The sequence below is a fragment of the Sceloporus occidentalis genome, unplaced genomic scaffold, assembly GCF_023333645.1.
Source record: "Sceloporus occidentalis isolate IW3139 unplaced genomic scaffold, rSceOcc1.0.p SCAF_69, whole genome shotgun sequence".
Taxonomy (NCBI): Eukaryota; Metazoa; Chordata; class Lepidosauria; order Squamata; family Phrynosomatidae; genus Sceloporus; species Sceloporus occidentalis.
In genome coordinates, this window is record NW_028317049.1 from 4205876 (window position 1) to 4217958 (window position 12083).

Here is a 12083-nt window from a genome sequence, read left to right on the forward strand (position 1 = left end):
CAAGTCGATTCAAATGCAGCCCTCACAAAAGAACTGCGTTGGAGCCCATTCGAAAGGTTAATTGTAAAATATCCGCTAATTGGGATGCTTAAATCCACTTTAGTGCATTTCAATGGCTCCGGCGGATACCAAGGGCCCACTGTATGTATATATATATACATGTACAAACTCCTCACGGACAATGCTCCTTTTGCTGTGAAAAAGACAGACCCACCTCCCTTCATGTTTCTAAGCAATTGAGGAAGATCCCTGTTTAAATGCTACTCTCTCACTTCAAGGTGAGACCTCAGCGGATTGGGTGCAGAACTCATCCGGGACAAGGCTCGCCACGGTACACAACCTTCCCAGTACAGGCTTAAAATGTAAGGCCAAGCCAACTGGTATGCCATCCAAAGGCCCCAACTTTCTCATCATTCCCGCCAGCGAGAGCCCCTCGCATTTCTAATTGCCTGGAGAAAAACAAGCCGGGGCCATTCAAATGCACTAAAGTGGATTTAGGCATCCCAATTAACGGATATTTTACAATTAACGTTTTGAATGGGCTCCAGCGCGGCCCAAGAAAGCCCCCAGGATTCCGATCAATTTCACGCTGCCTTTATTTGTCAGCGAGAGCTTAAGCCCACATTTAGAGTTCAATTTTTCACAGATGATATTCCCCCCCTCTTGGTTCCTGCATCAATAGGTTCCCTAACTACTTGAGCAGCCGCGCCAGGGAGAGGAGGGCGCATCTGGTTCGGGCGATGATGCCCTCCGGTCCCAATTTAGTGAGCAGCTCTCGAGTACCAAGTGTTTTCTCCGACACACCAACAACAGCACAAGGTTGCAGGGGGCAGAAGAGAAGAAAGTAGGCAGCACGTAGTGGGCAAGCGAGACTCATTTTGCACCTCCGAGTAGGGATGGACGGGTTGGGCACCTGCAACTGTAGTTCTTCGAGTGGTCACCTGCGAACTCTGTAGTCTCCGTGGCTCACACAATGTGTTATCTAGCACCTGCACAATGCCACCCATACGTGTGAGGTGCTAGATAACCTTTCAGACCAGAAAGAAGATGTCAATCATTTCTGAAAGTATTCCCAGGTTTTTGGAAGACTTAGGCCTGTTACAGACTGCCAAAATAAAGCTGCTTCAGGTCTCTTTGGAAGTATGCAATTTAAATGATGCGTGGGTCCTAAGAGTCCGGAGGTTGTGCCAAAGCCACACTCCATTCCTAAGCGCCGGAGGGCAGCTTTGGTGCAGCTTCTGGATTCTTAGGATGCTCGCGCCAAAGCCACACTCCATTCCTAAGCGCCGGAGGGCAGCTTTGGTGCAGCTTCTGGATTCTTAGGATGCTCGCGCCAAAGCCACACTCCATTCCTAAGCACCGGAGTGCAGCTTTGGTGCAGCTTCTGGATTCTTAGGATGCTCGCACCAAAGCCACACTCCATTCCTAAGCACTGGAGTGCAGCTTTGGTGCAGCTTCCGGATTCTTAGGATGCTCGCGCCAAAGCCACACTCCATTCCTAAGCGCTGGAGTGCAGCTTTGGTGCAGCTTCTGGATTCTTAGGATGCTCGCGCCAAAGCCACACTCCATTCCTAAGCGCTGGAGTGCAGCTTTGGTGCAGCTTCCGGATTCTTAGGATGCTCGCGCCAAAGCCACACTCCATTCCTAAGCGCTGGAGTGCAGCTTTGGTGCAGCTTCTGGATTCTTAGGATGCTCGCGCCAAAGCCACACTCCATTCCTAAGTGCTGGAGTGCAGCTTTGGTGCAGCTTCTGGATTCTTAGGATGCTCGCGCCAAAGCCACACTCCATTCCTAAGCACCGGAGTGCAGCTTTGGTGCAGCTTCCGGATACTTAGGATGCACGCATCATTTAAATAGCATACCTCCAAAGAGACCCCAAGCAGCTTTATTTTGGCAGTCTGTAACAGGCCTTTCTCGCAGCAATTCCAGGAGCCATAAAAGTGGAGTAATAGCACTATAACAGTGTAGTGTGGTCAAGTCACCACTTATGCGCTCTACACCATACCTAGGTACAGTCGGCCCTCCTTATCCACAGATTTTTTTTATCCACGGATAAAATATCCACGGCTTGGAAATATCCCCAAAAGATATAAATTCCATACAGCAAACCTTGGTTTTCCATTTTATATAAGGGACGCCATTCTATTTAATGGGACTTGAGCATCCACGGGTTTTGTTATCCACAAACCTCAGTGGATAACAAGGACCCATGGTACTTGTTATTTCCTTTGGGAACAATATTAGTGATGAATTACAGTGGTCCCTTCACATTCACTGGGGGCTAGGGGTAAAGGACCGGTATGAATGTGGGAAAACGGCAAAGGAATCTCCAAATCCTTCAGTGCAACTCTACAGTTAACATCTGGCAGAGGTTGACCATCGAATCATAGAATCATAGAATCATAGAATCGTAGAGTTGGAAGAGACCACTAAGGGCCATCCAGTCCAACCCCCTGCCATGCAGGAAATCCAAATCAAAGCATCCCTGACAGATGTCCATCCAGCCTTTGTTTAAAGACCTCCAAGGAAGGAGACTCTAACACCTTCCGAGGGAGTGCATTCCACTGCCGAACAGCCCTTACTGTCAGGAAGTTCCTCCTAATGTTCAGGTGGAATCTCTTTTCCTGTAGCTTGCATCCATTGTTCCGGGTCCTGTTCTCTGGAGCAGCAGAAAACAAGCTTGCTCCCTCATGCTGGAGGACCTACAAATGCCTAGAGAAGTGTGTTCTCTAGGCATTTCTAGTTTTGAAGCCCAAAAGACCCAAGATTGGGAGCCACTGAGACATGGCCTACATGAACCATCAAACATCAATCCAGAATCTCAGCCAAAAAACGGTCTTTCCCATCAGCTGCTTCCTGGCCTTCTTCAATGGTGAATCTGGGATACTTTGAATAAAAAGCAAATATACCACTGCTGCCCACCCCGCACTTGTGTACTTATCCGGGTTTGTTTAATTCACTTTGTCAGACTGTTGACTCAAGCCAGAGGCTTTGTCTGACCGAACACAGACCATCCAGATGGATCGCTCCGTTTCGGACACCACCCTTTTGTTTAAATTATTACTTTGAACCATCTGTCACTTGCGAATCAATGATATAGGCTAGAATCCAGATTGATTGGATTTTTTTACACTTTAGATTTAATTAAGAGGCGTGAGCCAGATAAAGTTCACTCCTTCTGGTGGCACTGACTATATACTTTTTGGAGAGCTTCAGTTTGCCTGGAAGGCTCGATTTTCTTGAAGCAAGAGTGATCATTGTATGACTAGACAAACGTGTTGGAGTGCAACTGTCACCAATAGCAATAGCAAGTGCATTTCTATGCCACTTATCTAGACCGCACTGCAGAAATAATGCAATTTGATGCTGCTTTAAATGCCTGCTATGGAATTCTGGAATGTATAGTTAAGCGCTCCCTAAGCATCTGGAGGGTCCCCTTTAAAGCCTAGGCTAGACTTTAGCAGCAAAGACATACGTTAAGCACTTTCAAAGGCCTGTTACAGACAGGCCAAAATAAAGCTGCTTCGAGTCACTTTGGAGGTATGGTATTTCAATGATGCATGAGTCCTAAGAGTCCAAAAGCCACACCAAAGCTGCACTCCAGTCCTTAGGACCAGAGCGTGGCTTTGGTGCGGCTTTTGGACTCTTAGGACGCATGCATCATTGAAATACCATACCTCCAAAGTGACTCGAAGCAGCTTTATTTTGGCCTGTCTGTAACAGGCCAAAGTCCTCTTTATTTCAGCAGGGAGAAATGGAAGGCAAGGGTTTAAGTCATTCAGCAAAGGGCACCAGAGGAAGGATACACGGCAGAAAGAAAATCCCAGCAAGTGAGATGTTTACGAAGACAAGCACTCGCTTCTGGAAGAACTACAGATCTGTTATGGGTGTTAGGTCTGAATGAAGCTGAGAGAGGGACTTCAGGGTTAAAGGGAAACTTACAGAGAAGGGAGGAAAGACTGTATTATTAGAACATATACGTTATCGTTTAAGGCTGCATCTGCACTGCAGAAATAATGCAATTGGATGCTGCTTTAAATGCATATGGAATCCTGGGATCTGTAGTTTGTTGTGGCAATAATGGTATGTCCTGCTACAGAACATTCTTAGGCCTGTTATAGACTGCCAAAATAAAGCGGCTTCAGGTCTCTTTGGAGGTACGCTATTTAAATGATGCATACATCATAAGAATCTGGAAGCTGCACCAAAGCTGCACTCCAGTGCTTAGGAATGGAGTGTGGCTTTGGCGCGACCTCCGGACTCTTAGGACCCATGCATCATTTAAATAGCATACCTCCAAAGAGACCCCAAGCAGCTTTATTTTGGCAGTCTGTAACAGGCCTTAATAATTGTGTGCATGAAGCAAAAGTGTCACTATCTCAGCAACTCATATTGATGGGTTTTGGATTTTGGGCTATTTCAGAGTCCTGGATAAGAGAGACTCAACCTGTATGGCTTTTTGCCTGAGCTTAGAAAAATGCTTGCATCTCTTCAGTATGGCCTTAGTTCCCAGGACCTGTCCTCCTGAAAAATAAGCTGGCATGGCTAGCGTTATGCACAGCATGCCTCTTCCTCCCTGGCACATCCAAGGAGATAGACAAGTCTGTAGAAGGTGGGTTTCGATACCTAGTCTGGGAAACATCTGGTCAAGAATGTCAGTTGGATGGAAAGTTGCTCTGGCACACAAGCAATGTATGTGCCCCTGGCATCTTCTGATACTGACATCAGTGCCGTTATTGTGTTCAGATTCAGGCTTGGCAGGCCATGGGACAGAAAAAAACATTTCTTTCAGTAAAACTAGATCCCTGATTCACCTTCTGATATTTCCTTGAGTTACTCGGGGAAGGAATTCCTCTTCAACTCATAGTATGGGAGATCCCACCATGGCATACTTTGTCTTTCCTATTGGTTTTGTTCTGGATTTAATTCTTATTTTAAAACCCTCAGATACATAACAAAAGCAGCTCGAATAGCCAAGACCACTAGCATGGCATTTGTCCTTATCTTGCCACTGCGATCGGAAATAGGATGGCAAGGATTTCAAATAGGCGCGAGTGTCGGGAAGGGAATAAATGGAAACAGTGCCGCCTTTGGGCACAGGCCCAATTAAGTGCCAAGCTGTGGCTTAGCATGGATTGTCCTTTAGTGGCCAACAGGGCTTGGTAGGTATTAAATGCAGCCGAATCGGTTGTATTGAGGTCATAGCTTAAGCCCTTCATCGGTGTCACTTATAGAGAAAGAGAGGAATGCTGTTCTGAAAGTTGATCTCTATTTCTTAATAGGAGAGATGCAGAAGAGGAGGAAGAAAGAGTCTCCTTTCCGGTTGGTTCTGTCCTTTTAAATCGGGGGGTTGGAAACCGTACAGCTTTCCCAATGTTATGGGACTACAGCTCCCAGCAGTCTTAAGTCAGCATAACCAGTAAAGAACACTGGGAGTTGCAGTCCAACAACACTGGGAGGGCTGAACAATTCTCTTTCATTTCACGCGCTGCCTTGTTTCTCCTCCCCAACTTCAAAATACAGTCGCGCCTCGCCATACGCTGCCTTTTTATAGGCGGCTTTGAGCATAGGCGCTCAAAGCCGCCGGCGCGTCCCATTCAATTGAATGGGCGTGCGCGCCCGTTGCGCCCCGCGTGCTGCCACGCCGCCACACCGCCGTGCATGAGCCCCATTGGAAACAATGGGGCTTGAGCATAGGCGGAACTTATTATCGCGGAGGGATCCGGAACAGATCCCCCGCATATAATAAGGTTCCACTGTATTAGGAACTGCATTTGCACCAGGCCTGCGTTAGAAAACAGTAAGGATTCAGGGAACCCTATTGAAATGAATGACTTCTGGTAGAAGCTGATCAGATGCCATTGGTGGCTGTGAATTGAACCTGTTACAGTTTCTAGATATCTACCATTTGTCCATGTTGAGCGTATTTCAGTAATCCAAGTCTGGATACCACCAAGTTGACAGTGGGACACACTTTTGAGTCTCCTTCTTTGGAGGTTTTGAAACAGAAGCTGGGGTGCTTTGATTGTGAGTTCCTGCATGGCAGAATGGGGTTGGGTTGAATGAAGGCATCATCCAACTCTATGGTTCTACTATTCTATGGAGGCATGAATTACTCTGGCTCTACGTCATTCCTCTCCAGGCAAGGGTAGGGTTGATGCACCAATCCAAGCCTGTTAAAGGTAAATCATAGAACCACAGAGTTGGAAGAGACCTCAAGGGTCATCCAATTTGACCTCTGTTGCTGCCGGAGCACCCAACAGCAACATGGAATCAATGCACGCATCAAAGCGTAACCCCGAATCTTCAAGCAAAGTACATCCCCACCCAACAGAAGCAACATATCCCCAGCGCCAGCTAGGTTTCCAACCAACCATCCTTCTGGCTTGTCAGCATTTGCTTGCTGCTGACTTGAGCCACCTGTTTCTAGGGCTCCCATTGATCTCCTACCGATCAATGAAAGGGAGAGATAGAGTTGGGCATGACTGGTCTACTGAAGACAGATGTTCTATGCTGATGTTCAATGTTGTGCGAGGTAAGTGGGGACTCCTGCGGTATCATGGCGAAGAAGAACCCTGGGGTAGGTTCCGCTTTGAGCACAGTCGAAAAAGGACAAGGTACCGCCAAGCTGCCAGCACAACCCTCTTAGCTTCTTGTCCGTAGGCATTTGTTCTGTGGCTCATTGAAACCAAAACACACACACACGCATTGAAAGAGACAAAATTCTATACCAAAACGTTGCAAAGAAGCAGTTTTTAAAACGGAAGTGTAATCAACTTGCCTGGGTAACTGGGTTTGATTGAAGATCCCACGGAAAGCACTAAAAATCCATAGAACCAGATAGAGGCGTTACTGGGCTGTACAGCAAAGCTATAAACTAATTCAAGAACAATTGCACGACCTCTGCATCTCATCCATTTCCCCACGCCTTTTTCTCCCCACCGCCGCCACATCCCCGGTTGCTCCTCGGAGTTTAACCCTGTGTTCAAAACGCCAAAGAGAGGAAGACAAACAGGGCAGCCCTCCTGGGAGAGGACTAAAGACTGTTGTTGTGCCTCTGATGGATTAAACCTATTAACATTTGGCAACATCTGCCCGAGGGGGCTCTATTTTGACAGCCACGTCAAGTCTTTTAAACGCCGCTTTAGATCAAGCTTATTCAAATATATTTCACCGGGGTCAGGAAATTAGTGCGTTTCGGGCTCAACGGTGGCACATATAATGAGGTCGTCATTATCGGAGAGCCTCGGATGGTATTCCAGGCGCGGCACGGACGCCAACGTAAGCCTGGAAACAAGGGAGGGGATGAGCACAAATTCCTTTGGGGTCCGGGCATGCGGTCACATACCCTTCCTTTTTACCATCCCACCTTTTCATGGATGGACAACCCACATGATACATAGGAGCAGCATCAGGCATTCATCCCATCATCCCTTGGGGAAAACAGTGGGTTTGCAAAGTTCAGCCCATGCGGTCCAGAAATACTGTGGGGAAGAATCCCATGTTTACGGAAGATCCACGCAATGGAGGCAGAAACATTACCGGTACCCTAATGTCATTTTCTTAGTAGGGAGCAATTGAGTACATATGCCATTTTTTGTTGCCTTTCCCTTAATCCCCACTGTTCCAAAATATAGGGCGCATCTACACTGTCAAAACAATGCAGCTTGGCATGACTTTAACTGCCACAGCACCATCCTACAGAATCCTGGGATGTGCAGTTTTGTAAGGCACTGGCGCTCTATGGCAGAGAAGGCTAAAGGCCTTGCAAATGTACAAATCCTAGGACTCCATAGGCTGGAATCCTGCAGCACTTAAAGTTCCAAGCTGCATTATTTTGACAGTGCAGATGCAACCTCACTTCCAAAATGATGACTGAGTATTCAGGGAGGTGTGGGTGGGAATACCTCCCACTCGACTGGTTCCTTCTGGATGCTATCATGTCAATACGATGCCATCAGTATGATATGATATCATAATATGCTCCTCATGCAGCATATTATGGACCGTTGGCCCATCGAGGAGGACAAACCACACCGCAGATATGACAGCCTCAGACCTTTTCTTTTTCTGTGTTTAACATAGCCTTGCAAGTCATGCTCCTCGCATCACTAGCCCACTGGCCCATAAAAGCCTTTCTGTCTCATATGCAGCCTAAAAACAAAAAAAATACAATGGTCCTTTGTACAAATCCTATGCTTGGATGCTAGAAGACCAGCTTTCTAGGTGTTGGTAAGCCCACTGTGGCAAATTCCACTCAGCAAATGGTGATCGGTAGTATAGAATCATAGAATCATAGAATCGTAGAGTTGGAAGAGACCACTAGGGCCATCCAGTCCAACCCCATTCTGCCATGCAGGAAATCCAAATCAAAGCATCCCTGACAGATGGCCATCCAGCCTCCGTTTGAAGACCTCCAAGGAAGGAGACTCTATCACCTTCCGAGGAAGTGCATTCCACTGCCGAACAGCCCTTACTGTCAAGAAGTTCCTCCTAATGTTCAGGTGGAATCTCTTTTCCTGTAGCTTGCATCCATTGCTCCATTGGGTCCTGTTCTCTGGAGCAGCAGAAAACAAGCTTGCTCCCTCCTCAATATGACATCCTTTCAAATATTTAAACAGGGCTATCATATCACCTCTTAACCTTCTCTTCTCCAGGCTAAACATCCCCAGCTCCCTAAGTCGTTCCTCATAGGGCATGGTCTCCAGACCCTTCACCATTTTTGTCGCCCTCCTTTGGACACGCTCCAGTTTCTCAATGTCCTTGTAGTCACCCTCCGCTCCATTTTGTTCCACTTGCACTGCACCACAGGGAATGATAGACTGTATACGCCAGACTACATTGAAGGTCTAGCACCTGGGCATTCCTAATTTGTTTCATTAGAAGCGATTCAGGCTTGGCTTTGGACTCAGAATCGCTTGATCCCTCTCCTGCTATGGGGTAATCCCATTTCTGTTCCCTCCGCACATGTGTCTACGTTTGCTTTCCGCTGCCTCACTTCAGTGAATAATTGTTCATGTAACCTCTTCCAGCAGCTGCATCTGTGGTCTTTTCCAAACCATTAAAGGGATGGGTGAGCTGCTTTCGGATGCATTTGGCTTGATGAAAACAAACACTCATTTAAAAAAAGAAATCATTTGAAATCATTTCTGTTCAGATCTATATGCCTGCTGATGCTACGGCGAGCGTGACAATATTCGCAGCGGCCCGTTCTTTGCTGTACTAATGTGGAAAATGGCACAAGAGGAACAGTGGGGAGGACTTATAGGGCAAAAAAGAGCCCTTTCTGGGTGAGCCCAATTTGATAACCAGATAAAATAACAGAGTTGGAAGGGGACCCATAGGCCATCAAATCTAACCTCCCCACATGCACCCAGTTCGGGAATTCCAGCTAGACTATCCCAAACAAGTAGTTGTCCAGTCTCTTTTTGAAGATCTTCAGAGGCCTGTTACAGACTGCCAAAATAAAGCTGCTCCGGGTCTCTTTGGAGGTGTGCTGTTTAAATGATGCATGCATCCTAAGAATCCAGAAGCTGCACCAAAGCTGCACTCCAGTGCTTAGGAATGGAGTGTGGCTTTGGCGCAACCTCCGGACTCTTAGGACCCATGCATCATTTAAATAGCATACCTCCAAAGAGACCCGAAGCAGCTTTATTTTGGCAGTCTGTAACAGGCCAGAGAAAGGAGACCCCACTACCTCTCTAGGTAATTGGTTCCATGGCTAAAACACGTTTAGTGTCGAAAAGTCTCTTCTACAGCTCGACTGATGTTGTGTAGTTCTGCATGGCAGGTGGATGGACCAGGTGGCCCTTGCAGTCTCTTCCAACTCGATGATGCTAGGACACCTAACATGCTATAACTAAAGACCATTAGACCTGGTCCTATCCTTTGGGGCAGAATTTACATCCCATTGTGAAGCATCCACACCAGCTAGTTTTCTGCCTTCTCTCGCTACATTAGGTTTACCACAAGACCTGCTCCCTAGAGCAGGATCTGCCACCTAAACACGGTTTGTGCATATGACTTTGCAGCTCTGGTAGAATGACGCCCAGCAAATGGCAATCAGGCTTGCCTTTGGACTCAGGATCATTTGATCCCTGGGAAAGCCAGATTTCCATGTTGCTTGCAGAAGAGAACTTGGGGCTACCATATATACTCAGGTATAAGTCGACCTCGTGTATCATTTGGGGGCCAACATTATGGATTTTGATATCACCCATGGATATGTCGAGGGTAACACTTGGGGGTACATAACAATACAACTGGTGGCTGCCAGGCTGAGGAAAAGCTGAGACAGCAGCCTCACACTCCTTAATATGTAGATAACAAAGGGAAGTGATAAAAATGAGATGCTATATGTGTTGAGCTACTAAACGTTTTTGGATAGAGGAGGCTATCCAAATGGGGCACCTGCCGATTTGAAGGCCCACTAAACCACTCCGCAACATCTAGTCTTGGCCAACGATCGGCGAAGGAGCCGATTTGGAAAGACAATGGGCGAGATGCTAACTAGGCAAATTTGGGGCCAGGAGCAAGCCAGGAGTCGGAAGGTTGAAGTCTGCCACCCAACCGGGCGATTTAGTGCAGGGAATGAGCTATTTTACTGCCTCCTTTTATTTCATGACAACCCTCTGCATTATGAGCATTTAATGACGCCATCTTTATGGCTACAGGAAGTTTCCTATCGAGCTGCCAGGCTATAAAGCCCTAGCAAAAAATGCCTGTGAAATCCTCATTGCCACCAATGCCTGGCATTTAGGGGAAACTAAAGACACACTTACAGTATGTGGTTAGTTGAAGAAAACTATGCAAATCGAATCCCAGCCAAGAAAAGGGGAGAGCAGAGACTGCCCAGGATTGCTCCAGTCTCATCTGAAGAGTGTATGGCCTGTTACAGACAGTCCAAAATAAAGCTGCTTCGAGTCACTTTGGAGGTATGGTATTTCAATGATGCATGAGTCCTAAGAGTCCAAAAGCCACACTAAAGCTGCACTCCAGTCCTTAGGACCAGAGCGTGGTTTTGGTGTGGCTTTTGGACTCTTAGGACGCATGCATCATTGAAATACCATACCTCCAAAGTGACTCGAAGCAGCTTTATTTTGGACTGTCTGTAACAGGCCTTTGTGAACTCTCCCGTCATTCTCACAAAACGCAATTTTAACTGACTCTTACCTAGATGAACCGTTTAATGAAAGGCATCACACCTTGCCCCACCTTCCATCCCCAAAAGCTTATTTCTAGGGTGTTTGCTTTGTTTCAGTGCTGCAAAGTTGTTGTTGTGGGTTGTTGCAGAGGTGCCACACTGTCATTCCCATGATACGTTGCAAGATATATTGCATTTTGGACCAACCACTTCATATAGACCTTTGACTCCTCTGGAGTGCCATGGTTCCTTTTACTCCTAAGAGGGCTGCGGTGGTAAAGTCCGCCAGAAGGCACCAATAAAAACTTGGAAAAGTTCCTTTTTTGGGGGGGGGGGATTGCTGTCTGGGAGACAGTGTCCTCATTCCCACTTGCAAATTTTACAATCTGAATAGATGGACCGATTCAACATCGGAGCGTGGTTTACACTACATTTGCCCCGATCGCACTTTCTGGCATTGGGGTTGACATTGACTAATGAATCAGTTTAAATATAATCATTTCCAGCATGTTATTTTTTTATCTGTCCATCACTGGAGTCGAAAAAAAATGGCGATGGTTCAAGAGATTGTGTAGAAGAGTTTGTTTCTGACATTTCGCCAGCATCTGTGGTTGGCATCTTTGGAGATGCCAGCCACAGATGCTGGCGAAACGTCAGGAACAAAGTCTTCTAGAACATGGCCACATAGCCTGAAAAACCCACAAAGAACTACTACTATTATTACTACTACTACCATCATCATCGTCATCGTCATCCTCATCCTCATCTTATATCCCACCTTCAGGAACTCAAGGTGGCGAACCTGTATAAAACAATACACTTTGAAAACAGTACCACAATATTAAAATATATCAATCTACAAGTTTGTGCCTGTGAGAAAGTAAGTATTTGTGTTTTGTTACTTGATGAAAGACCTGGTGCGAGTGTGTGTACTTGTGTGT

General features: G+C 46.6%; 1 protein-coding gene across 14 annotated transcripts in view; it reads right to left on the bottom strand.

Moving 5' to 3' along the window:
- LOC149286425 (RNA-binding protein Musashi homolog 2) overlaps positions 1-12083 on the bottom strand; it is a 538943-nt gene that overhangs the window by 67146 nt on the left and 459714 nt on the right. For 9 of the 14 annotated variants that reach the window (XM_089494106.1, XM_089494102.1, XM_089494103.1 and 6 more), the window contains exon 11: positions 6781-6819. The exons of the other annotated variants lie outside the window; for them this stretch is intronic. In XM_089494106.1, the coding sequence (XP_089350232.1) occupies positions 6781-6819 (39 nt within the window). The remainder of the gene's footprint in view (positions 1-6780; positions 6820-12083) is intronic. 14 annotated transcript variants of the gene reach the window in all.